Below are 25,434 nucleotides of genomic sequence, written 5' to 3'. Positions count from 1 at the left end.
GAAGGCCGGGGAGGGGGTAGCACCAGGAACACCCCAGAATCCAGGCGCCCAGGAGCCTGCACACCCCCTTGGCTGGGCGTTCACAGGCTGGGCTCCAAGGGCAGAGGGGATGCCCAGGGGCCAGGCACGGAGGCCAGGGTGCCGATTCCCAAGGCACCAGCCACCCCGCCCCCCAGTCCGGGCCTTTGCAGCAGTAGGCCCCTTGCGTCTGGCGCCCCCACCTCGGAATACTGGGGACACCCATCTGCAGACGCCAATGGGTCCCCCCCAAGGCCCCCTGCCTCACCCAGAGCGCCCCTTCCACAGCCCTGAAATCACAGCCATGGGCCCTGGAGACTGGACCTCACCCTGCAGGGGGCCCGCACACCGCGGGCCCAGCGTCCCCCTAGCCCGGCCCCACCCCCAGCAGGGGTCCCGCGGCCAGTCCTCCAGGAGGACCAGGTTAGAGCCTGGGGAGGAACAGGAGAGGGGGCAAAGAGTCCAGAATGGGAGTCCCCCCAACCTTGCAGACAAAGGGGACCACAGGAACAGACCCCTGTGCCCACACTATACCCATAAGCCCCAAGATTTCCGCAAGGGGCTCTCCTCAGTCCCCTTACCAAGGAGGAAACCAAGGTTCAGAGAGGCCGGCCTGGGGCTCCCCAAGGCTGCCAGACCCAGGGCAGCCGCCCGCAGAGGAGAGCCACGGCCAGGCTGTCAGCAGCATGGACTCAGGCGCCGCTAGGAGCACAGCGCGGAGTGCAGTCAGCCACCTCAGCCCCGAGGGGTGCAGCCCCGTGCATGTTCGCTGGCTCACTCTCTCCCTCCCTCTCCAGTGGACCCACGCTCACTGCTCACGTCAATGCACACACACAGGACACCTAGGGACCAGATACAGGGACAGGGCTGTCCTGGAGTGGGGGGTGCCACCCTGGACCCGCCCACAACCCAGCCAGGCTTCCTGGAGGACTTCCTGGAGGCGGCCTCTTGAAGGAGGCAGGTGAGGAGCTGGTGGCGGGGGGTGGGGGGTGCCGGGCAGGTCAGCGACCCCCAAGGGTGAGTTGGGAGTGAGGGTGGAGGGCCAGGGCGGAGGCTGGGTGGTCACCAGGCAGGAGGCAGCACAGGGCAGACCAAGACTGGGAGTCATGGCAGCACCCTCGCGGGGTTCTGGCCTGGGCACCCGGGCTGGGGTCTGGAGACACAGCAGGGCGCAAGCCAGAGAAGGGCCAGCGTGGGGGCTCAGCTGTGGGCACCATCGCATGGGAGGAGACAGTAGGACCAGGCTGAGGATGGGGTGGGCTGGGATGACAGGGTCCTTTGACTCTCAGAGGCACATCACCCAGGAGAGTGGAGCCCCAGCGCGGGTGTGAATGCGGGGGTGGGCAGTCAGCAGGGAAGGCTGCTGGGAGGTGGGGGCTGAGGCAGCCTCAAGGAGGGAGAGACTGGGTGGGGTCCTGTGGCCAGGGCAGCAGGGTCAGCCACGGACAGGCTCAGAGGGGACGACCCAGCCCCATCAGAGCTGGGTGGGGAGTGGGAACCCCACACCAGGGGCTGGGCCGGGGCATGTCTTCCAGGAGGCCCATCTGTTAGGGGAGCCTGGGCCAAGGCACGCTCGGGAGAGGGGCTGTCCCCTGACCCTGGGGCCCTGCCAGGGACCCTTCCACAGGGGAGGGGGCTCTTCATGAGGGATCTCAGGGCATTCCCAATGGCTGCACCATAGCCCCTGACCACAGTGTCCGAGGAGAAGGGGACAGGTATCTGTGGGGCCTCTTGCCACCCATCAGGGACAGGAGAGGGGCATTGGGTCCAGGGGCCCATGGGAGCAACTGTCGGCTCTGACCTTGCCCCCACGGCAGGGTATGTGGGCCTCACGGACTCTGGGGCCAGGATAGGAAGGCTGAGCCTGCCCCAATGAGGGGGCTCAGGTCTGCGTCTCAGGCCACCTCCCAGTACCTCCGGGTCACAGCGTCCTGAGCCACTTTCTCCCCCAGAGCCTCTGATCTCCATGTCCTGGGCCGCCTCCGCCCTCGCCCTGGAGCCTGATCTCCAGCCAGGCCCCTCAAGGTCCAGGGCCGCAGGAGGTGGGCAGCTAAACCTGCTCATCTGGGGGACAGGGCCCCCAGCCGGCCCCTCCCAGGGTCTTTCCTCCACCTCCCTGCCCCACAGCCCTTCCGCTGCTCTTCCTGAAGGAACCCCCAGGTCTGCTGCTGCGGGGCCAGGCTGGGCCAGTGGGGGGCTCCCAGCAGTCAGGGACCTTGCACACACATGTGTACATGTTCACAAATGTGGCCCTGCTCAGCCGACAAATTCTGCCCCCAGCCCTGTGCCCAGCCCCAGCCTGAGCGGGAGTGAGCATGACGGCTCTGCCAAGCCGGTGAAGGCTGGGACAGGGCAGGCAGGGGCTCAGGACTGCCTTTGCAGCCCCTTCTGCACTGCTGCCTCTGGACTCTCCTGCCTCACGCTCGGCAGCCTACGCTCACTGTCCCCCACTCCCTGATGTCAGCCTATGCCCAGGACGCTACCGAGGCTGCCCTGCCAACTGAACCCCACGATACCTGCTAAATGCACACATGCCCCCAGCCCCCAGTCTGTGGTCCTTGATTCCAGGGCCACAGGGGGTGAGGAGTCCAGGGCAGGTGCCCACGCGCATCACTCCCAGGAACCCCCCATTTCCCCATGAGGACAGAAGGCTGCAGAACGCAGGCACCAGGGGGTACAGGCCCCCCAAACCCCCGTCAGCCCAACCAGTTGCGTTCGAGCTCCTCCCACTCAGACTGAGCATTTCTGAGCTCCCAGCCCTGGCCCCCACCCCCAGCAGCAGCGGCTCTCAGCCCTGGCCCATGGGACAATGGGCCCCCTCCCACCCCCATGCTGACCCTGACCCTGACCCCAAACCTCCCCCATGGCTGTCTCTAAGCGCCTCCTGGAAGAGAAGGTGGCAGCAGGGTGGTGGGTTTGCTGCTTGGACCCACCACCTGACCACCTCACCCCCCACCCCAGGAAATCCGTCCCCGCTTCTTCCCTCCCCAGGTCAGAGCTAGCAGGGGTCCCAAAGAAGCCCAAGCCCCCTCGCCCCACAGCCCCGCACACCTGGGGCCCATCTCTAATGGCCATCAAGCCAGCCCACAAGGTCCTGGAGGACAGCCAGGCCCCTCTTGGGAAGATGAGCAGGTGTCCTGTGTTCCCTGCGGGGGCAGGGAGCTGCTGGAGCCCCAAGTGGGCTAGCTTCAGCCCTCAGCTGACAGGACGGGCCTGAAGCCCAGTCCCAGCGGGGCAGTCTTGGAAATGGGCCCAACTCCAGGAGGGGCCAGCCTGTGCAGCCAGGCCAGTGCGGGGGGGGGGGCAGGGGGGCAGGGGGGTAGGGGGGGCAGACAGGGCTCCTGCCCAGGCCCCGAGGCCCCTAGCCAGGACCCCAGGAGCTGGGCCCGGTGGTGCAGATCCAGCTTCCTTCCCTTGGCCCCTTCCCGTATCCTCCTCCACCCACCCACCCCCACCCCACCCCCGCCACCCTGGGCTCTGGCCCTTCAGCACAAATGGGGCTTTGTGTTTCCTCCAGGGTCACCACATTTGGAGAGGGAATGAGGGGGTGGATGCAGGAGATCGGGGGTGGGGGGTTCCCAGGCTGGGGGGAGAGGACCAGAAGCCCCACGGCCCCCATCAGGGAGAAGGGGCACAGGAGCCCAGCATGGCAGCGGGGCCTTGCCCGCCCCATGCCGTGCCCAGCGTCTCAGGACTGGCGCTTGCATAAGCAGCCCTGTGGGGGACGAGGCCGGGCTGGGCTGGGCTTGGTGTGCCCCCCACCCCCACCTCCAGCATCACGAGCTTCCACTGGGTTGTCCTTGGGCTCTGGGTGGAGGCCAAGCCTGGCCCATAAATAGGGGTCTCTCCAGGGCCCTCTGCTCCTCATCTGCCCACACCACTGACCCCAGCCCCAGCCCCTGCCAGCTCCTGGAGAATGGCAGCACCACGCTTGTTGGGGGTGAGCCTGCTGGGGGCTCTCATGGTCTTGCAGACCCAGGCCCAGGGCCCCAATCCCGGGCCCCAGGCCTCCGTGCAGCCTGGCTTCCAACAGGACAAGGTGAGGGGGTCCCCAGCACTGGACTGGGCCCTGGCGGGGTGGAGGGTGACTCCCTGGGAAGGGAAAGGGGGGCGCTGAGCCAGCAGGAGGGATAGAGGCTGCAGACAGGGTGAATGCAGAGAAGGAAGCTGGACCCCTGCGCCTGGCTGTAGTGAGGGGCGCTCCGGCGGCCGGGGGCGTGTCACCAGCCGCAAAAGCAGAGCCACTGGCCCCTGGCTGCCCTGACCCCGCGCGCGGACGCGCGGGCCCCCTCCAAGCAGGGCCATCCTCGCGAGCGCACGAAGCTTGCGTTCCCAGTTTCGGGGCGCCCGGACACCCCTGTGCATAAGCCCAGCAAGGAGAGACCCGCCGAGGAGGCGCCGCAAACGGGGATGGGTGCTGGGCCGCAGAGGAAGGCGCGTTCCCGCACGCGCGCTCGCGCCCGGCCGCGCGCCCCAGCCCCGCGCCGCCTTCTCCCCGCCGCGCGCTCCCGCGACGGTCCCCTTTCCGCGGCAGCTTCCCTGGGGGCTGGGGGCAGGACCTCGCGAGAAACCGGTCGGGGTTCCCACTGCGGGAGGGCGCAGGGGCCCGGGCCCCTCTGAGTGCGGCCCGCTCGCCGCAGTTCTTGGGGCGCTGGTTCAGCGCGGGCCTCGCGTCCAACTCGACCTGGTTCCGGGAAAAGAAGGCGCTGCTGTCCATGTGCACAGCCGTGGCGGCCCCGACGGCCGACGGGGGCCTCAACCTCACCACCACCTTCCTCAGGTGGGACGGGGGTGGGGGGTGGAGAGGGGGAGGAAGGGGCGGGCTTCCGGACGAGAGGACCCGCCCCCTCCACCTGGCCCGGGAACGCCCCCCGGCCCGACCCCTGACCCGAGGTGACCTGCCCACAGGAATGACCAATGCGAGACCAAGACGCTGCTCCTAGAGCCCACGGGGACCCCTGGCTGCTACCGCTACACCAGCCCCCGTGAGTGCCCCCACGGTACCCCCAAGCCCCACTGCAGACATCAGCGCTGACCCCAGGACCCCTGGCCAGGGCCTCCTCACCCCCACGCCCACTGCCCACCCAGCCACTACGGCTGGCAGGCTGGAAATCTTTCTCTTTGTTCTGGCAGAAGGTCTGCTGGCCAGGCCATGACCACCTTGACTTTCAGAGACTGTCCCTTGCCTGCCCATAGGGCCCCTGGCTCGGAGACAGGGGACACCAGACATGTCCCTGCTGTTGGCAGGAAGCTTGGGGGCGGCACCCACCTAGTGCAGGTGGGGTGGGTGGGCAGCCATGGGAGGAGGGCACCACTTCTCCAGGGCAGAGGCGGCACAGGACGGGTTTGAGGTTTATGGGGTGGGGTTCCCCTGACATGGTTGCCTTGTGGGTCCCCCAGACTGGGGCAGTGTCCACGACATGGCGGTGGTGGACACCAACTACAGCCAGTACGCCCTGCTGCTGACCGTGGGCACTAAGGGCCCAGGCCAGGACTTCCTCCTGGCCACCCTCTACAGTATGTACCCCCCCTACCAGCTACCCCCCAGCTTAACCACCCTCTACAGTACATACATCCCCAGCCAGCACCCCCAGTTTGGCCACCCTCTACAGTACAGACCCCTCCCCCGGCCACCACACCCCCTCAGCTTGGCCACCCTCTACAGTGCGTACCCCTCAGCCAATACCCCCAGCCTGGCCACTCTCTATACTGTGTACCCCCCCGCCACCCCCCCCCCCCCAATTTGGCCCCACTCTGTGGTACGTTGCCCCCCACCCTTGCCAGCCTCCTGCAGTCCCTGCCCCACTCTCCAGTTTGGCCCGAGCAAAGGGCAGAGGCACCCAAGGTGGGATCCCTGAGGGACCCGGGCACAAGGCCCTCCCACCCACTGAGGCCGGCCCCACCCCATCCCCCTGCAGGCCGCACCCAGATTCCCAGTACCGAGGTGAAGGAGAAGTTCTCCACCTTTGCCAAGAGCCAGGGCCTCACAGAGGACGCCATTGTCTTCCTGCCCCGACCTGGTGAGGGCTGCAGACCTCCGGGGCGGGATTACGGATGGATTAGAGACGACAGGGGATCTGTGGGCAAGGGACACCCAGCCCAACTGCCCACACCTACTCGCGGGCCCCAGGGGGTGGGGGGCGGGGAGTCAGCTGTTCCCAACCCCAGGCTTCCACTTACGCCCTCCCCACCCCGGGAAAGTGCCCCTCCAGGACCCCCCTCCATGGATCTGCCACGCCCTCTCCAGCCTGCCCCCTGGATGCAGGGCCCCAGCCTGGGGAGAAGAAATGCCCTGTAGGGTGGCCTACCCAGCTGGAGGGCCCTCTCTCTGCTCCGGCCTCAAGCCACCTGGGTCCTGGGGGGACACGAGCACTGCAGGGACACAGGCCAGGGGTGGGACCTCAGGTGGAGTCCCCTGGTTGGGAGGGGTGGGAGGAAGCGTGCCCTCCCATGATGGGAGGGGGCCCTGGTGGGGACACTGCAGCCTGGGCTGGGTGCTGACCAAGGCCCCTGTGGCCTCTTTCTCGGCAGATAAGTGCATGGAGCAGTTCGCATAGGTGAGCAGGGTCGGGCTGTGGGCTGGCTGCACCCGGGCACAGCCCTCATTCATTCGCACGCCTCTACCAGCGCTGCTTCCCCAAGGGCCTGCCATTGTGGGGTGGGCCAGAGGCAGGCAGGAGGGGCTACTGCAATGTAGGGACCCAAAACTGTCACCCTGGGCTCCCTGGGCAGAGAAAACATCCATTTTTGGGGTCAGGGGCCTGTCCCTCTGGACCAGCCTCACTCTCTCAGCCAGGTAGACCAGCCCCCAAGACCTCTGCAGCCCATCCTGCCCCGCGCTTTGCTCCAAGACCCGGGACCCAGCATCAGTCTCCCCTAACAGCACCACCTCCCTGAACTCTTATCCTGGTTCTGAGAAATAAACTTCAGAAGCAAGCCAGCAGCCTGGTCTGTCTCTCCTTGCAGTCGCAGCCCCGGGTGTGGCCTCCCTGGAGGGGCTTGGCTCCAGCCCCCTCCCCAGAGCTGGATGCTCCGCCTGCTCCAGGCCTCCACCTTGCCCCCATCTCCTTCTCATTGGATGAGACCCCGGGGAGGGCAGAGACCTTCCTGTGTTTGCTCAATGGGGAGGCCAGCGAAAGGGGAGTGCCCATGGGTGTCCCCGTCCCCACCCACTCCCCGGGTACTGAACTCCCCACAGACCCCTCCTCCGGCCGCCCCCTTTTTTTTTTTTTAAACTTTTTTTATTAATTAAAAAAAAATTAACAAACAAAACATTTAGATATCATTCCATTCTACATATACAATCAGTAATTCTTAATATCATCACATAGTTGCATATTCATCATTTCTTAGTACATTTGCATCGATTTAGAAAAAGAAATAAAAAAACAGCAAAAGAAATAAAATGATAATAGAGAAAAAAAACCTATACGTACCATACCCCTTACCCCTTGCTTTCATTTACCACTATTTCAAACTGAATTTATTTTAACATTTGTTCCCCCTATTATTTATTTTTATTCCATATGTTCTACTCTTCTGTTGATATAGTAGCTAAAAGGAGCATCAGACACAAGGTTTTCACAATCATACAGTCACATTGTGAAAGCTATATCATTATACAATCATCATCAAGAAACATGGCTACTGGAACACAGCACTACATTTTCAGGCAGTTCCCTCCAGCCTCTCCACTACATCTTGAACAACAAGGTGATATCTACTTGATGCGTAAGAATAACCTCCAGGATAACCTCTGGACTCTGTTTGGAATCTCTCAGCCATTGACACTTTGTCTCATTTTACTCTTCCCCCTTTTGGTCCAGAAGGTTCTCTCAATCCCTTGATGTTAATTCTCAGCTCATTCTAGGGTTTTTCTCAGTCCTTTGATGCTGAGTCTCAGCTCATTCCAGGATCTTTGTCCCACGTTGCCAGGAAGGTCCACACTCCTGGGACTCATGTCCCATGCAGAGAGGGGGGGGTGGTGAGACTGCTCATCATATTGGCTGGAGAGAGGCCACATCTGGGCAACAAAAGAGGCTCTCTTGGGGGTGACTCTTAGGCCTAAATTTTAAGTAGACTTGACCTATCCTTTGTGGGGTTAAGTTTTAGGTGAACAAACCCCAAGACTGGGGGCTCAGCCTATAGCTTTGGTTGTCCACACTGCTTGTGAGAATATCAAGAATTCAACTTGGGGAAGTTGAATTTCTCCCCACTCTCACCGTTCACCGAAGGGGGCTTGCAAATACTTTTCCAGTCACTGATCAAATCATTCTGGGATTCATCGGGGGATCACTATGGATAAACCAACAAAATCTCATGTGCTACCTGAGATTCCACGTACTTATGACATTCAATCAAACTATCTACATGAGTTATATTAGGAAATGCTCTAGTCAAAATCTAAATTTTGTAACAAATAAACATTTTTTGCTTTAGTCTCACACATAAGGTGACACTTGAAAGTATTATCGTCTATTTTCAGCACCCTGCAATAATGACATTCCTTTGTTCTTCCTCATGCCAAAACATTTAAAAAATTTGTACATTGTACATTTCGCTATTATTATACACTCTAGGCATTCCTAGATTATACCATGTCTATCTTTACCATCTATCTTTATTTCTGATTTCATTTATGTCCCCAGCCCTCCTCCCTCTATCATTCTCACATGCAGCTTCATTCAGTGTTTTAACATAATTACATTACAGTTAGGTAGTATTGTGCTGTCCATTTCTGAGTTTTTGTATCCAGTCCTGTTGCACAGTCTGTATCCCGTCAGCTCCAATTACCCACTATCTTACCCTATTTCTATCCCCTGATGGTCTCTGTTACCAACGACATATTCCAAGTTTATTCACTAATGTCAGTTCATATCAGTGAGACCATACAGTATTTGTCCTTCAGTTTTTCCGCCCCCTTCTTGGCAGATGCCCAGGGCGGCTCCGGATTCCTCCAGCAGGGGCCCGTGGCTTGCCCAGCACCCTCCAGCCAGGAGGGGCCCGACATGGGTTTTTCCACGTGCGGGATTAGGCTCCAATTCAGCAGGACAAGGGCATCCTGGGACCGGTGGTGGTGGTGGGGAGCATTCTCTTGGCTTAGCAGAGGATGCTGCTGCATGTCCCACAGTGGGACAGAGGGCGCTGGGGACAGGCCCCCCGCCTCAGGCCCTCCCCTGGCCTCCTGCTCCCCCAACCCCAGACCACAGCCCCTCTCTGGCCTCAGGTCTGGAGCCCTTGCTTGCAGTGGGCAGGATCCTGACCCCCAAGGACCCCCGGACACATCTTGACCAGAGCCTGCAGAGGCACCAAGGGTTGGATGGCTCAGAGGCGAGGGTGGGCCTCTGGGTGTGCTTCCTGGGGAGGGGGCAGGGTGGGCTCCTCCTCCACATCGCGGGGGTGGGGGGTGACCGGTAGGCCCCAGGGCAAGATGTGTGAGCCATCCCTGCCAGCTGGTCCCCTCCCCAGGAGGAAGTGGGGAAAGGGCGGGTTTGCACCAGCGCTGCAGGACGCAACCTGATCATGAGCTATCGGAGTGGGCTCCGTCCCAGGACAGCCAGCCAGCACCCCGGGGCATCTCTGGGGCATAAAGGCTGGGCCAAGGAGTCACCCCCAGCTCCCCTGGCCTCTGACTGCCACCATGCTACAGGCGCTGCTGACCGCTTCGCTCCTCAGTCTGCTCTGGGCGGCCCCGGGCCGTGCCCAGGTCCCCGTCCAGGCTGACTTTGATGCCAGCCAGGTGCGCCCAGTCCAATCCACGGATAGATGGACGGCCTCTTGGGCCAGCTTTCCCCCACCCCAGCCCCGAGGGGTCCTGGCGACATTTCACTGAGATGGGCTCACCCAGACCACAGCCATTTCCTCTCTGATCTAGGCTCAGATCAGAGCTGGAGGGTAGAGGAAAGGACCTCAGCTAGCCCCATCCAACTGGGGGTGAGGTGGGGAGGGGGATGGGAGGCGGCAGGGCCCCTCAGCCCACCCACCACCACTCCCCGGGGCTTCAAATCGAAGGCCCCGGTGCTAGGTCAGGGTGATCTGGGTCCCAGGGGCGTGGCCCCCCATGGGAGGGGCTGCATTAGGGCAGGTGTGGTGGGCCTCGGCTCTGGGACCAGTCCCAGTCCTCCGTGCCCTCCCCGCAGTTCCAGGGCGCCTGGTACGTGGTGGGGGCGGCCTCGGATGATCAGGGCTTCCTGGACTCCAGAGACAACCTGAAGATGCCCGTGGTCTTTGTGACCGCCTTGGCCAACGGTGACCTGGCCCTTAAATTCGGGCACCCCACGTAAGTGACCCCTGAGTCTCTCCCTGGCCGGGCCCCAGACAGGGCTGTGGCGGGAGGCAGAGGTCAGCCAGAAGGAGGGATGTGTTCCCAGTGCCCCAGGTAGCCAGACCCCCCAGCTCAGAACGGGCTGTTGCATCTGCTTCCCTCGGACCCTCTACCTCCTGGGAAGCTGTCTGTGTATCTGTGTGTCTGGAGGGGAGACCAGGGGAACCCTGCCCCTCGGGACTGTGACCTCCCCGCTCCCCGAGCCTCAGTTTTCTCACCTGGAGGACGATGGCAAAGTACCTGGCAGGGATGGTGTGAGTGTGACGAGGACCAGGTGGGCTGTACTTGGGTCGGCCATGTCCTTGGACACTGGCCATGAACTGCAGGCGGCTGTCCAGGGCACGGCAGGGTGGGGGGCTGCTCAGGGGGCTGCCAGCTGCTGCTTCCCAGGCCTGATGGTGGGTGTCAGAAGGTGGACATGACCTTCACCAAGGGCGCCGTGGACGGGCAGTTCAGCAATGCAGGTAAAGCCAGGCAGGTGGGAGGCCAAAGAGGGGAGGAAGCAGGGCTCGCCCTTCATGAGACCATGGGCGTGGGGTCAGGCCCGGGCTCAGCAGCCCCCACTCTGTCACCAGCCATGGCGCAGACCGACATCCGCGTGGTGTACACGGACTACACACACTACGCGGTGCTATACCTGGAGACGCAGAAGGAAGGCGTACGCAGCATCTGGCTACAGCTCTTCGGTGGGTTGCAGCTGGCACCGGCCCGGGGCACCTGCCTCCTCAGCGGGGCAGCCTCTCCCAGGAGTTCAGGCCTTGCACACAGCCTGTCAAGCTTGGCTTTGGGGGCAGGCAGGATCCCATGTCCTGGGCTGTTTGCTCAGGACTTCAGCGCCTACGGCCCTAGGGTCCCGACGTCCCTGTCCCTGAAGGCAGCATCCTCAGCCCCTTACCTGCACCCCACCCTCTGCCCGTGCCTCCTCCCTTCCCCTCACACCCCCTCGTGTCTTCACCTGCCCCCACCTGCCCGCAGCCCGCAGCCCGGAGCTATTTCCCGAAGGCGCCCAGAAGATGCAGCAGCTGGCTCCCCAAGTGGGCCTGAACCCCAGTCAGGGTGCCCTGATGCCCAAGTCAGGTGAGTGCTCAGGAGCCCGAGACCCCAGACGGGATGGGGAGGGTGCAGGCCTGGGACTGAAAGGCCAGAGGGGCGTGGGCCAGGGCGGACCCCCAGGGTTCTCCTCAGCATGTCTCTCTCCCACAGACCAGTGCACCGACGTCCTCTCCCAGGTGAGCCAGGACGCCGCAGACCCCTCAGGCGGCGGCGCGGGCTGCATGGGGGCCCTCCAGGGGTGGGGCGAGGGCCCGGTGCCGGGAAGGCAGCAGGGACTGTCGAGGTGTGAGGCGCTGACTCTGCGCGTTGCTTTGCAGTGAAGGACCCAGCCCAGGAAAGCGGGTGCCCACAGGAGGGCCATGCCCTGCCCCACTGCTCCAGGTGCCCACCCCACTCCAAACAGCACGTTTCCTTCAACCACTCCCGCCCCTGAGCACAATAAATGGTCTTCGAAAGTCCGTGTGGGCTGTTTCTCAGTACGGGAGGGGGGCGGGAAGGCGGAGGGCGGGGAGGCATGCCCCTCTCCCCTCCTGACCTGCCCAGAGCATGCCCCACGGGCACTCCCTCACCCGCGACCCGGTGCCCTCGGCAGTCGGTGCACCTGCAGGGGCCCCCGGGGCTGCTCCTGCTCTCCAGCCACTGGCAGGCTTGCCCAGACACCCGACCCCATGTGCGCTCCTGGGCCCCGCAGCTGCCACCCAGGGGTCTCGGCCTCCAGGGCCCCCACCCCCCCACCCCTAACCCAGCGCAGCCCTAAAGGGTTGTCTGGGCCCTTCTGTCCCCACTGCCCCCTCCTTGCACCCCCACCATCCTGGCTCCGACAGCCATTGCCCCCACTATGTCCACTGCCCACGGTCCCCTGCTGGAGCCACTGTCCTCACAGAGTCCGGCCATCTTGTCCCACCCTTGCCAAGAGGGGGAGAGGTGTGTGAGGGAGAATGGGGGTGTGAAATCCTGTCCTGCCCTTGCATTTACGTAGGGAAAGGTGTTTATTAAAGAACATCCTGAAGAATCTGGGAGCACAGTACCTGGTGTCTGTAATGTAAAAATAACGCAAAGCAAGAAAAAAAAACAATATGTAAAATTATCACAGTGTCAGTTGCTCAACCCAGGCGACAGAAATGGGGGCTCCCCTCCCAGTTAGGCATTCTCCTCTAAGGTGAAAACCATACCACCCGGCCCTGCATCTGCCCACCAGCCCCTCCAAACTCGGCTGGGTCACAGGAGGTGGGCAGCCACGTGGCAGCTGTGCCCCAGCCTGGCACAGCCTGGTACTGAGATGCCTAAGGAGGGAATGAATGAAGGCCCGGTGGGGAAGGGCAGAGAGGGCCTGCCCTGCTACCTGCGGCCTGGGAAAGCCACTCCCCTTCTACCCTTTCTCCCAGCCCTCCTTGGGTTGGCGCCCTTGTCCCCTGTGAGGACAGACCTGCTGGGAGAGGAAGTCGCTGTAGGCAGTACAGGGACCTGAAGTCAGGAGGTGGAGAGAGGTTTCCGGGAGGCTGGTCCAGTCCTCGGCCCCCACCTGGCCTGATCGCCCTGCCTGCCCTCCTCCCACTGTCCCTCCCAGGAAGGGTCCCGAGTGGGACAGGTGCAGGCTGCCCCATGACCAGGGACACATTTCCCTCAGAGGGGCTCCCGGTGTGGGGGCGGGAAGCGTCCCCAGGAGGGGTCATATGGCCCCCTATGGTTCAGAGGCCCTGCCTCCTCCGCCACCCTGCTCCAGTTCTCCACTCAGAAGCCAGAGGGACCCCACACCACCTGAGACCATGTCCTCTTCTAGGGTGCCCACCCCTGCTCGGCTGGCCTCTGAGCCCTTCCTACCACCCCCCTGCTCACTCATCCAGCTCCCCTGGCCTCCCTGAGTATCCCAAACACGCTAGCCCACACCAGCCTCAGGGCCTTTGCACAGGCTGCCCCCACCTGGAACACTCTTCTCCAGGCAACCTGCCTGGCCCACTGTCGTCTCCTCTGGTCTGCTCACCCTGCTTAGAATGCAGCCCCTTGCCCAACCTCGCCCCAGCACTTTCTCTTCCCCATCACACCTTTTCCCCAGAGCATGTACCTCCCAGGCTGCCCGTGCCAACGAGCAGGGCTGCGCCCGCCTTGCTCACCACACTGCCATGAGTGCCCAGCGTCGGGAGGTGCTGCATCAGGGCTGCAGGCTGCAGAAGGGAAAGCAGTGGGCCCTGGCCACATTCAGGACAGGGGCAAGCCGAGCAGGGAGGCTTGGATGGGGAAACCTCAAACCCCGCACCGAGCCCCACTCTGCCTCAAGGGTGGCCCACGCTCTTCCTCTGAATCTGCTATGTTCAGACTCTGCTTTACCTGTGTGTGAGTGAACTTGCCCCAGGGTTGTCCTATCCCGTCTTTGTCCGGTTTGGGCCCCCACGTGTGACAAAGTGAGGAGCTCCCCATCTTTTTCAGGCTCCTAACGACACTGTGGCCTGGCTGGTCCCGCCTGTGTGACATCAGCAAGAGCTGTGCGTCCCGGACTTGATGGACACACAGAGCCTGGGGAAGTCCAGATGGGCAGACCCAGCATTTCTCACCACACGTGCTCCTGGCCCCCAGACCACACTTTACGTAGCAAGGGTCCAGGTTCTTTTCCTTTTCTTTTCCCCAAAGTATTTTTAAAATCCGCTGCATTGAAGTATAACTGACATACAATAAACTGAACACAAAGTGCACAACCTGGTAAGTATGGGTACAAAACCACCACCACGTGCAAGATAACCAACATTCCTGACACACTCAGCAGTTTCCTTGTGCCTCCCTGCAGCCCCCTCTTTCGGACCCCCAGCCCCTACCCCAGGCAACTAATGATTTGCTTGCTGTCACTATAGATTTGTCTGCATTTATTAGAATGTCAGATCAATATCCTGTGGCTGGCCACTTACTTATTCTGAGGGTCAGCACTGCCGCTGTGAGCATCAGTGGCTCATCCTCGTCCTGGCCAAGTTGCCCCACGCTGTGCGGCTCTGCGGCAGCTTTTGTACCCGTCCCTGGTGTGGCATTTCAGGGGTTCCGGTTTCTGGTAGATACAAATAAAGCTACTGTGGTGGTTCTTGTACAAGCCTTTGTGTGGCCATATGTTCTCATGCCTCTTGGCTATACACCTGGGAATAAAATGATGGGATCGGATGGGAGGTTCTGTTTAATTTTGTAAGAAATAGCCCAGCTCTCTTCCAAAGTGGCTGCTGCATTCTGGCCAGCAGTGAGAACTCCCATGCTGCCTTCTCCTCAGCCACACCAGATATGGTCTCTCAATTCCATTTTTGCAGAACAAATAGATGTGCAGTGGCATCTCATAGCTTTTTCTTTTTATGGGTATTTCAGAAGCAGAATATATTCAAAATACGCTCCTGCTTCCTCTCCTCTTTATCTAGTAGGAGGCAAGTGTTCAGTAAAGAATAACAGGTGGTTTTCCTGTAATGAACTCTTGCTTAGGGCCTCATGATAACTGGGTAGGAAATGCTAGATATATTCCACCATCTTTTAGAAATTTCCCCCTGATCTCCTGAATTGCCTTTTGACTCCACTTATCTTTCACTTAATAACAGAGAAGTTCCACTGCTGGCCAGAGAGGTGACCTCTGTATGCAATGGCCTTCCTGGGTTTGCTGGACAGAAAGGGAAAAAAAACTGGAGCTGGAGAAAGAAAAGCAGAGACACAGACTGGAGGGTTTTCTTGCTGAGCCTCAGCAGTCCTGCCACAATCTGCCTTCAAGGAGTGTTTGCAAGCCGTCTCCAGCTGCAGGCCCGCCTGCAGCGTTCATGGCTTCCCACAGCTGCCTCGTCTCCTCTTGGCTGGGGTAGGCTGAGGCCAAGAGTCTACTCTGGGGCCCCCAGCACCACCCGTACCCCCATTCTGCCATCACCCGCATTTAATAGCCTTCATGCTGTGGAGCCTTCTTTCCCTTGCCCGGGGCATGAGATGCCCACCCTGTGTTTCACACCACAGTCACCTCCCTCCACCCTCATTGGGGTTTTCTTTGCTTTTTCCTCACTCTAGGAAGACAGGCATCTTTCCCTGGGCTCACTGACCAGCATATATCCTCTTTCATGACATATCTATTCATCTTTTGCCCATTTTTTCCCAGTCATTCGTTTTCTTATTATTGAGTTTTGAGAGCTCTTAAAATATTCTGGATACAATTCTTCACCGGATATGTGATTTGTAAACCTTTGTTCTCAATTTCTTCTCCCAGCGACTTGCCTTTTGTTCTCCTAACAGTACCTTTCAAAGAGCACAAGTTTTTAATTCTGATGAAGTCCAATTTATCCTTTTTTTTTTTTACAGATAGTGTTTTGGTGAAGAATCTATGACACATTTGGGTTAATTTTTGCATGCAGTGTCAGATGTGGATCAAACTTTGATTTTCTTTTATTTTTGTGTTTTTGCATATGGATTGCTAACTGTTTTGGCATCACTGATTGAGATTATCCATTTCCCACTGGATCACCTTGGTATATCACCTGGTATGGTGCATTCCAACAACTTTGGCAAACGGAAGCCACTGTCCACGTGTGTGTGGTTCTCTTCTGGTCCGTTGGCCCCTGCACCCCTCTTCAGCCATTACCCTGTCTTGATGGCTGTAGTTTTATAAGCTTTGAGGTTGGGTAACATTAGCTGTCCAGCTGTGTTGTTCTTTTTCAAGGTTGTTTCAACTCTTTAGATCCTTTGCATTTCCATATCCATTTTACGATTCGTTTGTCAAGTTCTACCAAAAAAAAAAAAAAAACCAATTAAAGACTGCTGGAATTTCAGTGAGATTACATTGCATCTACAGGTCAGTTTGGGGAAGAAATGACATCATAATGATACTGCATTTTCCAACACATGAACCCAGCTTATCTTCCCATTTATTTAATTCCTCCCAGCGAGCTTCTGTAGTTTGCAGAGTACAAGTCTTAAACATCTTTTGTCAGATTGATCTCTGAGTCCTTCACATTTTTGATGTGATTGTAAATGAGCAGCAACAGTTCAGAGGGGTATGCCTTTGGCTCCTTTTCCAGTGTCTTCTATTATCGACTCAGGTTTTCTATTGCTTCTGCCAGCAGGGAGTTGATATTTTCTAGAAAACCATCCCTTTCATAAGGACCAACAAATTTATCATTATAAAGCCGTACACAGTATTTTCTTATAACTTTGAAATCTCTTCTGCATTTTGGTATGCCCCCTTCCTCCTTCCTAGAAAGGACTGGAAGGTCTGTGTGGTGATTTTAACATGTCCACAAATTTTCTGGCACTCTCTTTTGAAAATGGACCAGACTTAGAGACTTGCTTCGAACAAACAGATGGTGGCGGGAGTGAGAGAATTGGCTGTTCACTCTGTCTGCATGTTGGGTGCCCACCCTTGGCTCCTGCTTCTATGCAGTCAACACCACCTGCAGATGTGCAACTAGGAGCTTTCGGGTCACCCCAGCTGATACAAGCAAGCAGCAGCAAGCCAACCTGCAGAGCACAACTCAGACTGGAGGTGCAACACCAAAATAATCAGCCATTGGGGGGGCTTTGGCTCTAGGGCTACTCTGGCAAACCCCACACACCGCCTGGCTTGCATGGCAGAAATCTACTGCCTCAGCTTTGGTCACAAGAGGTCCGACATCAAGGTCTCACCAGGCCAGGCTTTCTCCCGGAGTCTGTACTGTTATAAGGGTGGCTGGTCTCTGCTTCGGTCCCGTGGTCACCACTCTCTCCTCTGGCTCCTCCTGACTGGCCACATCCACATTTCCTCTGCCTATAAGTAGTCCAAGACTACGGACTGATGCTGCCCTGCTTCTGGGTGGCCGCATCCCAACAATCTTCTAAGGTCCTATTCAGCAACAAGCCCACAGCTACTCCTGCACCCGTCCTTGTGGAGGGCCTGACCCACTCCCCAGCGCCATGTTTTAAGCCTCCTATTTGGGTTGACACAGCGTAGCTCCCCAACATGGTCTATGGGGAATTGCGGAATGAAGTACTACCCTGCACTGCGATGAGCGACAGTGGCAAACATGCGGTGGAAAGGTCCATCTGCATTTGTGCCTCCACTTCCTCACCTCCTGAGGGCCTACTCCACCTTTCTCACCGAGGCACCTAGTCTACAGCCCACATCTTGTTGGGCTGCAGTAAGAAAGCACGTTTCCCTCTCCCCAGCCATGGATAGGCAGCTCTACACTATGCCAGATTTGCCCCAGAAGCTGGAAAGTCATGGTGGCAGAGAGGAGAGAGAGGAAGTAGGCCTCCTCCTGGTGTTTGAAGAATCTGCCCAGAAGGGACAAGAGTGTTGCCACCCACATGCCCCATGGCCCGGTCAGTGGTATGGAACAGTAGCCCCTCGCGAGGCCAGCAGCAGTCGCAGGGCCCCTGAGCCCGGGTCTCCACCCGTCCCAGCCCGGGTCCCTCCTGACAGGCTCGGCAGCACGCGGGGCAGCCGGACCCTTCCGTCAGGGAACCGGCCTTCCTCGGGCCTCCGGCCCCCGGCTGCCCTCCTTTCTCACTCACTGGGGGCGCCTCCTCGGTCGCACCTCCTCCTCTCTGCCGCTCAGCTTCCACGGACTCCGGGTCGTGGGGCGAGACGCTGGCGCCCTTCCCCTGGCGGCTCTCCCCCACGCCCCATCTCGGTGGCCGGGTGCTGAAGACCCCTAGACGCTCCCCTTCTCCGAGCTGGAGGCCCCGCCAGCATCGCGCCCAGGTACCCACAGGCTCGCGGATCCCGCACTAGCCGGCAAACGTCGATAGCGGCACACTCCCAGCGTGGAGACATTTCTCGGTGGGCACTTCGCAGTGTTCTTTCACGTTTTGGAGCCCCGCCCCCCCGGACCGCGCTAAGCCCCGCCCCCCGGACCGCGCTAAGCCCCGCCCCATCCTGTTCCGGAAGTCCCGCCCAGACAAGACTCCGCAGCCCCAGAACCAGTCTAGGCCCGGACCGACCGGAAGTCCCGCCGGCGGCCAGTCTCCGCCCTGCGCAGGCGCCCTAAGCCCGACTCCGGCAGCGCCCACCGCGCAGGCGCCCTTAGCCCCGCAGCAGGCTCCGCCCATCGCGGACCCCCCCCCCCCCCGGTCTGGGTCTCTCCGCTGGCTAAAGTATCATGGTGCCGCCGCCGCTGGTGCCGCCACTGTGCACGGTGCCGGCGGGCCCTGGGCCCTCCCGTTTCGTGTGCTACTGCGAGGGGGAGGACAGCGGGCACGAGGGCGGTTTCAACCTGCAGTGAGTGGCGGGGGCGGGTCCCAGGGGGGGCGGGATGTCCCGGGGCCCTGCTGCCGGGCCCCCCTTACAGCCCTCTCGTCCCAGGGTGACAGATGCCGCGGAGCTTTGGAGCACCTGTTTCACGCCGGACAGCCTGTCTGCCCTCGTGGGTAACGGGAGTGCCTGGGAAGCCCGGGAGCCCCCAACCCGGACCGCCCTGGGTTGAAGGGAGTCTGGGGTTACGTACGGCTCTGTGGCCGTAGTCGCAGGTGGCTCTGATGTCAGGACTCCAGTGTCCCTAGAAGGGTCTGGGATCTAGATAGTTCTGAGGTCGGGCAGGTTGGGGAAGCTCCCCAGAGGGTCTAGGGTGCCAGGCAGCTCGGTGTGACCAGCCCCTGTGCCCTGTAGAAAGCCCGTTTTGGCCTGAGTACTGCTGAGGACATCACCCGTCGGTTCAGGTGAGGGCCAGCGCAGGAGGCTGGGGGCGGGGGCGGGGAGGCAGTGGGGAGCAAGTGGGGAACAGGTCGCTCTGGCCACAGCACTCAGCACCCTTCCTTTCCCAGAGCAGCCTGCGAGCAGGAAGCTGTGACCCTGATGTTGCAGGAGGACAAAATATCCCTGACCCTTTCTGGGGGTACCCCGGACCTGACCTTTGATCTCTCAAAGGTTCCGGGTCCAGAGGCCGCCCCCAGGTTGCAGGCCCTTACACTGGGCCTGGCAGAATGCGTGTGCAGGCTGGAGCGGCAGCTGGCAGGTAGAGTGGGGACGGGCACCCTATGCCCTTACCAGGGTCCTCGTGCCATTGCCCCCATTCCTGGTGCTAAGCCCTTTTTCTCCCAGCCACAGAGAAGACAGCCGCCAGCCCCAGGAAAATCCCACGGCCAGCGGGACCCCAACTCTTTTTACCAGGTAAGCTGACCCCAGCCCAGTCTGTGACTTGGTCAAACCATGCTCTTTCCTTTGGGACTCACTTTCTCCAGAAAGTGAGACCCTGAAACTCAGGGTCTAGAGAGCATCTGTCTCTGTGGAGGTGGGTTGAGGCTGGCATGCAGACAGGTTCAGGACTGGGCCCCCCCCACCCCATCCTTCAACCACCCTGTTTTCCCCCAGATCCAGATCCCCAGAGAGGCAACCCTGCGCCTGGAGTCCGGAGACGGTGTCCAGGCGAGTCCCTCATCAACCCCGGCTTCAAGAGGTACTGGTACCCCATCTCCTGTGCCCAGGGCCCGGCCCCAATCCCCATGCCCACAGAGTGCTGTATCCCCTCTTCTCTCCCCAGTAAGAAACCTGCTAGTGGCGTGGACTTTGAGGACTCCTGAGAGCAGAGCAGAAATCACCCCACAATGAGCCTTTGAGGGGAAGGGGAGCACTGGAGACCCTACCACTGCCTCCTGCCCACCTTGCTCCTCAAGCCTCTTCCCATCAAATAAATGCTCCCTCGCAGCTGGAACAGCCTCTGCACCTGGGGGCTGGCCTGGGGGGGAATCTGGGAGCTCCGGCCTGTGGCCTGCGCTTGGGCTGGGCCCCAGGCCACAAACAGTGTGATAGTGCAAAGCTCTGTGCTCCTGGAAGAGCTTTCCTGGCGGGGTCTGGCTGGGAGAGTATCCGGCTTTCCCAGATCTGTCCACCTCTCCTGCAGGGCCAGCCCAGGAGCTGAGGGGGCGGTGCTCTCAGGGCTAATGGTCTTCCAACAGGTGGGACTCGGCTCCTACCCCCAGGGCACACGGCCCGCCCTACGCACCCCACCCTTCCAAACCACACCCCAGCAGGGCCATAGCCACGTGAGCACACACACACACATACACACAAGTAAATGCACCCAGTGTGTAGGTTCTATGTGGTAACATGTTTGACCCATCCAGTCCCCTCCCCAAGATGGGGGGCAGCTCCCGCCCACCTGGCCGTGAGCCCTGATGTGTCTGGGGCTGGGCCTCTGCTCCTCACCCACCTTCACCCTCCTGCCTCCCCACCCTGCCCTGGCCTGACTGGTTTGGGAGCCCAATCCGGTCCTTGCAATTTTTGTCACAGCCCAGATGGATGCAAGAGGCCCCAAGTCTGTGTGTTTGCTTGATGGAGAGCCTAGGGGGCTGTGGAGGGCTCTCCCCAACCAATGGCCTCTCCTGTCCTTGCATTCTGGGTAGGTCATCTTGAGGTGACTGTCCCACGCAGGAGGCTTGGGCAGCAGTCATCTCAGGGCCTCTGGTCCCTCAGATGTTGGGCCAGCGCACCCAGGGCAGAGAAGCTGGTGCTGCGTGGCTAGCGGGGGTGCACAGCGGGCCTGTAGGCCGCCAGGATCTCGGCGCTGTGAGGACACGTGTACTTGAACTCCTTCTCCTGCAGCGCGCTCTCCAGGTAGCGGCGGACACCGCGCAGTTCGGTGGGGACAGGCGCCTGGCGGAAGTGCGCGCACACCGTCTGCGGGCAAGGGGCGCGGGTCACGGCCTTGCGCAGACCCTCCGCGGTGCCCAGCCCGCCGCCCTGCGCCCTGACTCACATCCACGACGTGCAGCTTGGGCAGCAGGCCGCAGTCAGCCAGCGTGAGTTGGTCGCCGTCCAGGAAGCGGCGGCGGGACTCACGTAGCTGCGGCTCACGCGCAAGCTCGTGCTCCAGGGGCGCGCGCAGGTAGCCGTCCAGCTTGGCGAGGGCGCGCAGCAGGAGCTGGTACAGGGCTGGGGGTGGAGGGTGCGGTGAGGACCAGGCCCGGGGCTGCTCTCCCAGCCCTGTTCCCCGTTACCTCACCATCATCCTGCGCCGGCACCGGGTTCTTGATGAACGCAGAAAACCTGTGGAAGACGTCGTTGCCTGCCGTGGTGGACTCCCGGTAGCGGGGCGCCAGGCTGGGGAAACTGCGAGGGGGATGGGGGCGGGCCTTGCGTCACATTCCTAGGGGGCTGCCCACCCTCTCAGCGCCCCCAGGCACCCCCACCCAGGCTGTGCGGGTTGTTTTCTCTGGACCCATCTTTGCCCCTCTCTCCCTGCCGCCCTCACTCCGGGGGCCCCAGGGTCTCCTCCAGGAATTCTTCTATTTGCAATGTGTCTGTCTTGGCCTCGCCGTCGTAGAGCAGGATAGGCAGCTGCGAGCCGGGGGCGAAGTCCTTCAGCACATCAGGGGACCTGGGGGTGTGAGGCAGGCCGTGAGGGCTCTGGCAGGGGCTCCCCGGCTGGGGCTGGCATGTCCCAGGTGGCAGCCTCACCTCCGTGTGTCCACAGTGGTGAGCGTAAAGGGCACACCTTTGAGGAGCAGGATCATGAAGAGGCGCTGGCAGGAAGGGCAGTGCCCCACGCTCTCGCCGTCCTCGCTGGCCTGGGGTTGGCGGGAGGAGGGCGTCAGGGCCAGGAGCCGACCTGGGAGTCTGGCCACAGGCTGGGTGGGAAGTGCCTCCCGCGGCCAGTGGGGACTGGAGCAAGGCCAGGGCTGCCAAGAGAGTGGTGAGGGCCCTTGACTTGGGCCCTGAGCAGTGGAGAGAGGCCCAGGGCTGGGGTGAGACCACAGCCTGGGCCCTCCATCCTCTGCAAAGCCTGGGCCGAGGCCGGTCCCTGGGCTCTGGGCCCAGCAGGCAGGTCACAGGGGTGGGGTGGGCCCGGTGAGCTGTTTCCTCGGTGATTCACTCCACCAAACTGGGCTCCGTGGCTGGCACCGCACTAACTCCCAGCACCTCAAGGGTGGGCAGGGGCCAGAGGCTGACAGCTCCTGCACAGGCCCTGAACACACTGGCTGGCCTGAGGGTCAAGGGGGCTGCCTGGGCCTGCCCCTCCCGCCGCACTGACCCCAACTCTGAGGACCATTTCAGGGGCCCTTCCCACCAGGGACTTTCCTCCAGGAGAGTTTAGCTAGGCCCCGGGGCCAAGCTGGGAGCGGGAACACCATTCACTTAGAGGAGGGCTCCCAAGTGGCATTCCCCCCCCCCCAGGCTGTCCCCACTTTACTCAGCCTTGGTGGCCTGCCCGAGGCCCTGAGCTTCATTACAGGGGTGGGGGCTTTGTTACTGCCCTGAGACCCCTCTCAAGCCTGCCCAGGAAGCACAACCCCCAGTCTCCCGGCCCCTTTCCCCACCCAGTCTGCCCAGCACCTTGATGAACAGCTGGAGCTTGGCGGTCTCGGCCATGGTGGGGAGGCTGAGCCAGGGCGCTGGGCTCTGGGCGGGGGCCCGGGAGCTCTTTAAGGTGCTCTGGCTGCCCCGCCCTCTGGGCCCAGGCCCGCCCCTTGGAGCCACAGTAGGAGGGGGGGTGAGTAGGGGGAAGGCGGTGAGGCGGCTGCTGTTGGAACCTGTGGGCGTGACCACAGGGGAGCCCAAGAGCCAGGTGGACAGGGCTCAGTGGCCTGGAACTCGGGGCCACCTGGGGCAGTTCAGCCCTTGATCAGGCACACCACTGCTCCTGCCCCCCCCCATCCTCCCTGCAGTGAATACCCCATTGTCAGAGCCCCCAGCCCAGAAAACCAGGGTGCCTTTATTGGGGCTGGTGGGGTGGGACGTGAATGCCTGATCTCAGCCTCTGCCTCAGTTTCCCCATCTGTGGGATCTGGCCACTAGCAAAGTGATAAGCCCACCTGGGAGGGACGCCCCTCTAACCGGTTGACTTCGTCTGGCCCGTCCCAGCTGTACCTATCCCTCCCGGGCTCAGGGCTGTGCCAGCATTCCAGTCGTGCCCGCGAGGTGGAGGGAGAGCCCGCCCTGGTGTAAGGGAGGGCCCCTGCTGGCGCCACCCTCGCGCCCCTCGGAGCAGCCTGTTCTTCCCTTTCGGAAAGAAGCTCCGGAGACGGGTTAGGAGGCACAATCTCCTGACCGGGTGTTCAGTCCCCACAGGGGGCCCGTGCGGGCCCGCAGGTCAGCACAGGCTCCTGGCGGTCCCGTGTCTCCCGGGGGGGCTTGAGGAAACCACTGCCCAGATCCGCCCCTACTGAGGTCTCCAGCCCCGTCGTCGGGGGGCGGGGTTAGACCCCGGGGGCTCTCCGAGAGCTGCGGGGGCTCGGCTGCCACCTGGTGGCCACAGGCGGGATCGCCGCGACACCGCCCTCTCTCTCGCTCGCACTGCCCCGGGGGCCCTAACGCCAAGGCCCCGACTGGGCGGCCGCGGTGGCGCCTGCTCCAGAGGCCTATGCTCGCCCGCCCACTCTGCCAGACTCGCCTTTTTGCAAAGCCGCAGTCACACTTCCGGGGGCACCCGTCGCCTGAACCAGGACCCCGAGAATGTCCCAGACCGACATCCCCAGCGCCATGCCTCCCGACCCAGTGGGGCTCCCCGCACAACTCCCAGATCAGGAGTCTTGGGGGATCTGCGCCCCTGCTCGCCCTACACTTCAGGACTGGCCCTGGGGTCTTAGTTTCCTCTCCAAGTGCCTGCTGTGGTTGGAGAAAAACGGCGCCCCTCTGGTCTCCCACCTCCGTCGCAGCCTGAGCTCCTAGCACCTGCACTGCTGACCACTGTCCTTGGGGTACATACGTGTCTCTTATTATACTCTGTAAGAGAAAAGATGAGCTGTGCCAATGATGTGAACAGGTGTTTCAGAAAAAAAGGAAAACTGAAACAAGCTATGTGGAAAGGTTTCTTCACCTTACATATAAAAGAAACATCTGAACAAGATAGTTTTTCTCATTCCAACTGGCAGAGACGTGGGAGAGTGCATTTGGGGAGTGCACTCGTAGGCGCTAGCGTGGGCCCGGCTGGGAATCCTGAAGATTCCTCGCTGGTGCTGCACGTGGGCGCCTGAGCCACCCGCCGCTGCGGACTCCCGGAAGCCCCTGTGCCTGCCCTGGAAGGTCCTCGAGCCCCCTTCCACGAGGTTGTCTACGGGCACCTGTGTGAGCACACGTCTGACAGTAAGAGGGAGACAAGCAAATAGGAATGGCTTGTTAGGATCATTCTGTATCGTCTCCTAGGGCTTCGGGAACAAAGCACCTGGGCTGGGACCATGGCTCAACTCCTGTGACCAGGTGACCTCACCCCCCTGCCTGTCTCTCCTCTTTTAAGGACAGGCATCGTGAATTTAACCAATCACATGGGCAAAAGATGCTGCTTCCAGGAAAGGTCACATTCTCAGGTGCCTGTGGATGTGAATTGGGGGGACAGTGTTGAACCCAGCTCTACATCACTTTGAATGAAGCTCGGTGACCTCCTCTGAGCAGCAGCACAGAAGGTGAACTTTACCTTCTATCCATCGGTATTGCTGAATTCTCTACCACATTTTCATCGTCAGTGTTTTAAGGAAATTCATGGTCACCAACCTCAACCAGAGGCAAGGTCCGTTTAGCTCCAAACCTCCTGCCCCCCTCAGCACACTCTCCTCCCCGCCCCTCATCCTGCAGGGGCCTTGCCTCCCCTGGATTCAGAGTTGCCTCTGGGGCCTGGCATCTGAGCATTCTTCTTCTTTGCAGGTCCCTGGGCTGGAGGCTGCCGCCTGAGGTGTCAGGACTTGTCTCGTGTATCTGTAAAACCCCTGAAGGACCCCTCTGTAGATGCCCCCAGCGTCATGTTAATGCAGGCACGCTGGGAGGGGGGCAAGGAGGACCTGGGTGCAGGGGGGTTCCTGGGGAGGGGGTTGGGGGTAGGCGCCTCTCCTCCCAGCTCTGGGCTTGGGGGACCTGGAACAGGCGCTGCAGGCACAGTGAACCCAGTGCCCCAGCTTCTAGGCTCTGCACCCACTCCCCGCTGAGAGGGCTGAGACCCGACAGACATGGCTGATCCAGGACTGCGGCAGGAGAGGAGGGAGCACGCCTGGGAATCCTGTAACAAATTCAGGAAGTGCTCAACCAAATAGGCACCGGACACGAAAGCTGTCTTGAAGGGGTCCCATGGGCCAAACTTGAGCAATAAAATCGACCCTAGTGGATTATATTCACTTAAGGAAGAAAAAATGAGTCTGCAGTG

General features: G+C 60.9%; 4 protein-coding genes and 1 long non-coding RNA gene across 10 annotated transcripts; 3 read left to right on the top strand and 2 right to left on the bottom strand.

Moving 5' to 3' along the window:
- The first annotated feature begins 3,813 nt into the window (after window positions 1-3,813).
- PTGDS (prostaglandin D2 synthase) lies at window positions 3,814-7,004 on the top strand. 4 transcript variants are annotated; one of them, XM_077148981.1, is made up of 7 exons: window positions 3,814-4,057; window positions 4,659-4,798; window positions 4,927-5,003; window positions 5,419-5,535; window positions 5,937-6,038; window positions 6,550-6,575; window positions 6,985-7,004. In XM_077148981.1, the coding sequence occupies exons 1-6, from the start codon at window positions 3,935-3,937 to the stop codon at window positions 6,573-6,575; spliced, it is 585 nt and encodes a 194-aa protein (XP_077005096.1). In that variant the 5' UTR covers window positions 3,814-3,934; the 3' UTR covers window positions 6,985-7,004. The 4 variants fall into 4 exon arrangements, with proteins under 4 accessions (XP_077005096.1, XP_077005095.1, XP_077005094.1 ...); XM_077148980.1 differs by lacking the exon at window positions 6,985-7,004 and adding an exon at window positions 6,776-6,958; XM_077148979.1 differs by lacking the exon at window positions 6,985-7,004 and adding an exon at window positions 6,815-6,958 and having other exon boundaries at window positions 3,815-4,057.
- A 2,527-nt stretch (window positions 7,005-9,531) lies between these two features.
- Window positions 9,532-11,837, top strand: LCNL1 (lipocalin like 1). Its single transcript, XM_077148976.1, has 7 exons — window positions 9,532-9,757; window positions 10,158-10,297; window positions 10,733-10,806; window positions 10,918-11,028; window positions 11,318-11,419; window positions 11,546-11,571; window positions 11,713-11,837. The coding sequence occupies exons 1-7, from the start codon at window positions 9,659-9,661 to the stop codon at window positions 11,713-11,715; spliced, it is 555 nt and encodes a 184-aa protein (XP_077005091.1). The 5' UTR covers window positions 9,532-9,658; the 3' UTR covers window positions 11,716-11,837.
- A 333-nt stretch (window positions 11,838-12,170) lies between these two features.
- Window positions 12,171-18,194, bottom strand: LOC143673902 (uncharacterized). The gene is made up of 3 exons (XR_013170758.1): window positions 17,882-18,194; window positions 14,293-16,115; window positions 12,171-13,906 (listed from the first exon to the last, which is right to left on the bottom strand). It is a non-coding gene; the product is annotated as an uncharacterized LOC143673902 (long non-coding RNA).
- A 246-nt stretch (window positions 18,195-18,440) lies between these two features.
- Window positions 18,441-20,016, top strand: PAXX (PAXX non-homologous end joining factor). Of its 3 annotated transcripts, none has more exons than XM_077148975.1 (7): window positions 18,441-18,587; window positions 18,672-18,732; window positions 18,975-19,024; window positions 19,130-19,320; window positions 19,407-19,475; window positions 19,677-19,761; window positions 19,846-20,016. In XM_077148975.1, exons 1-7 carry the CDS (start codon window positions 18,469-18,471, stop codon window positions 19,883-19,885), a joined length of 615 nt encoding a protein of 204 aa, XP_077005090.1. In that variant the 5' UTR covers window positions 18,441-18,468; the 3' UTR covers window positions 19,886-20,016. The 3 variants fall into 3 exon arrangements, with proteins under 3 accessions (XP_077005090.1, XP_077005089.1, XP_077005088.1); XM_077148974.1 differs by having other exon boundaries at window positions 19,392-19,475; window positions 19,677-19,730; XM_077148973.1 differs by having other exon boundaries at window positions 19,392-19,475.
- A 377-nt stretch (window positions 20,017-20,393) lies between these two features.
- Window positions 20,394-22,758, bottom strand: CLIC3 (chloride intracellular channel 3). Its single transcript, XM_077148972.1, has 6 exons — window positions 22,638-22,758; window positions 21,762-21,871; window positions 21,556-21,681; window positions 21,307-21,413; window positions 21,061-21,236; window positions 20,394-20,981 (listed from the first exon to the last, which is right to left on the bottom strand). Exons 1-6 carry the CDS (start codon window positions 22,671-22,673, stop codon window positions 20,823-20,825), a joined length of 714 nt encoding a protein of 237 aa, XP_077005087.1. The 5' UTR covers window positions 22,674-22,758; the 3' UTR covers window positions 20,394-20,822.
- Window positions 22,759-25,434: the final 2,676 nt, after the last annotated feature.

The sequence above is a fragment of the Tamandua tetradactyla genome, chromosome 2 (assembly GCF_023851605.1).
Source record: "Tamandua tetradactyla isolate mTamTet1 chromosome 2, mTamTet1.pri, whole genome shotgun sequence".
NCBI classification, from domain to species: Eukaryota; Metazoa; Chordata; class Mammalia; order Pilosa; family Myrmecophagidae; genus Tamandua; species Tamandua tetradactyla.
Note: the sequence above shows the minus strand (reverse complement) of the source record. Positions and strands in the feature narration are given on the sequence as shown.

Bases quoted from the DNA above. Each gene is read 5' to 3' on its own strand.
- PTGDS (XM_077148981.1), top strand. From the start codon at position 3,935: ATGGCAGCACCACGCTTGTTGGGGGTGAGCCTGCTGGGGGCTCTCATG. The intron at 4,799-4,926 runs GTGGGACGGGGG...ACCTGCCCACAG, and splicing joins CTCACCACCACCTTCCTCAG to GAATGACCAATGCGAGACCA. The intron at 6,039-6,549 runs GTGAGGGCTGCA...CTTTCTCGGCAG, and splicing joins TGTCTTCCTGCCCCGACCTG to ATAAGTGCATGGAGCAGTTC.
- LCNL1 (XM_077148976.1), top strand. From the start codon at position 9,659: ATGCTACAGGCGCTGCTGACCGCTTCGCTCCTCAGTCTGCTCTGGGCG. The intron at 10,807-10,917 runs GTAAAGCCAGGC...CTCTGTCACCAG, and splicing joins CGGGCAGTTCAGCAATGCAG to CCATGGCGCAGACCGACATC. The intron at 11,420-11,545 runs GTGAGTGCTCAG...TCTCTCCCACAG, and splicing joins TGCCCTGATGCCCAAGTCAG to ACCAGTGCACCGACGTCCTC.
- PAXX (XM_077148973.1), top strand. From the start codon at position 18,469: ATGGTGCCGCCGCCGCTGGTGCCGCCACTGTGCACGGTGCCGGCGGGC. The intron at 19,025-19,129 runs GTGAGGGCCAGC...TTCCTTTCCCAG, and splicing joins GACATCACCCGTCGGTTCAG to AGCAGCCTGCGAGCAGGAAG. The intron at 19,762-19,845 runs GTACTGGTACCC...TTCTCTCCCCAG, and splicing joins ATCAACCCCGGCTTCAAGAG to TAAGAAACCTGCTAGTGGCG.
- CLIC3 (XM_077148972.1), bottom strand. From the start codon at position 22,673: ATGGCCGAGACCGCCAAGCTCCAGCTGTTCATCAAG. The intron at 21,682-21,761 runs GTGAGGCTGCCA...TCACACCCCCAG, and splicing joins ACCACTGTGGACACACGGAG to GTCCCCTGATGTGCTGAAGG. The intron at 21,237-21,306 runs GTGAGGTAACGG...CTCCACCCCCAG, and splicing joins GGTGCCGGCGCAGGATGATG to CCCTGTACCAGCTCCTGCTG.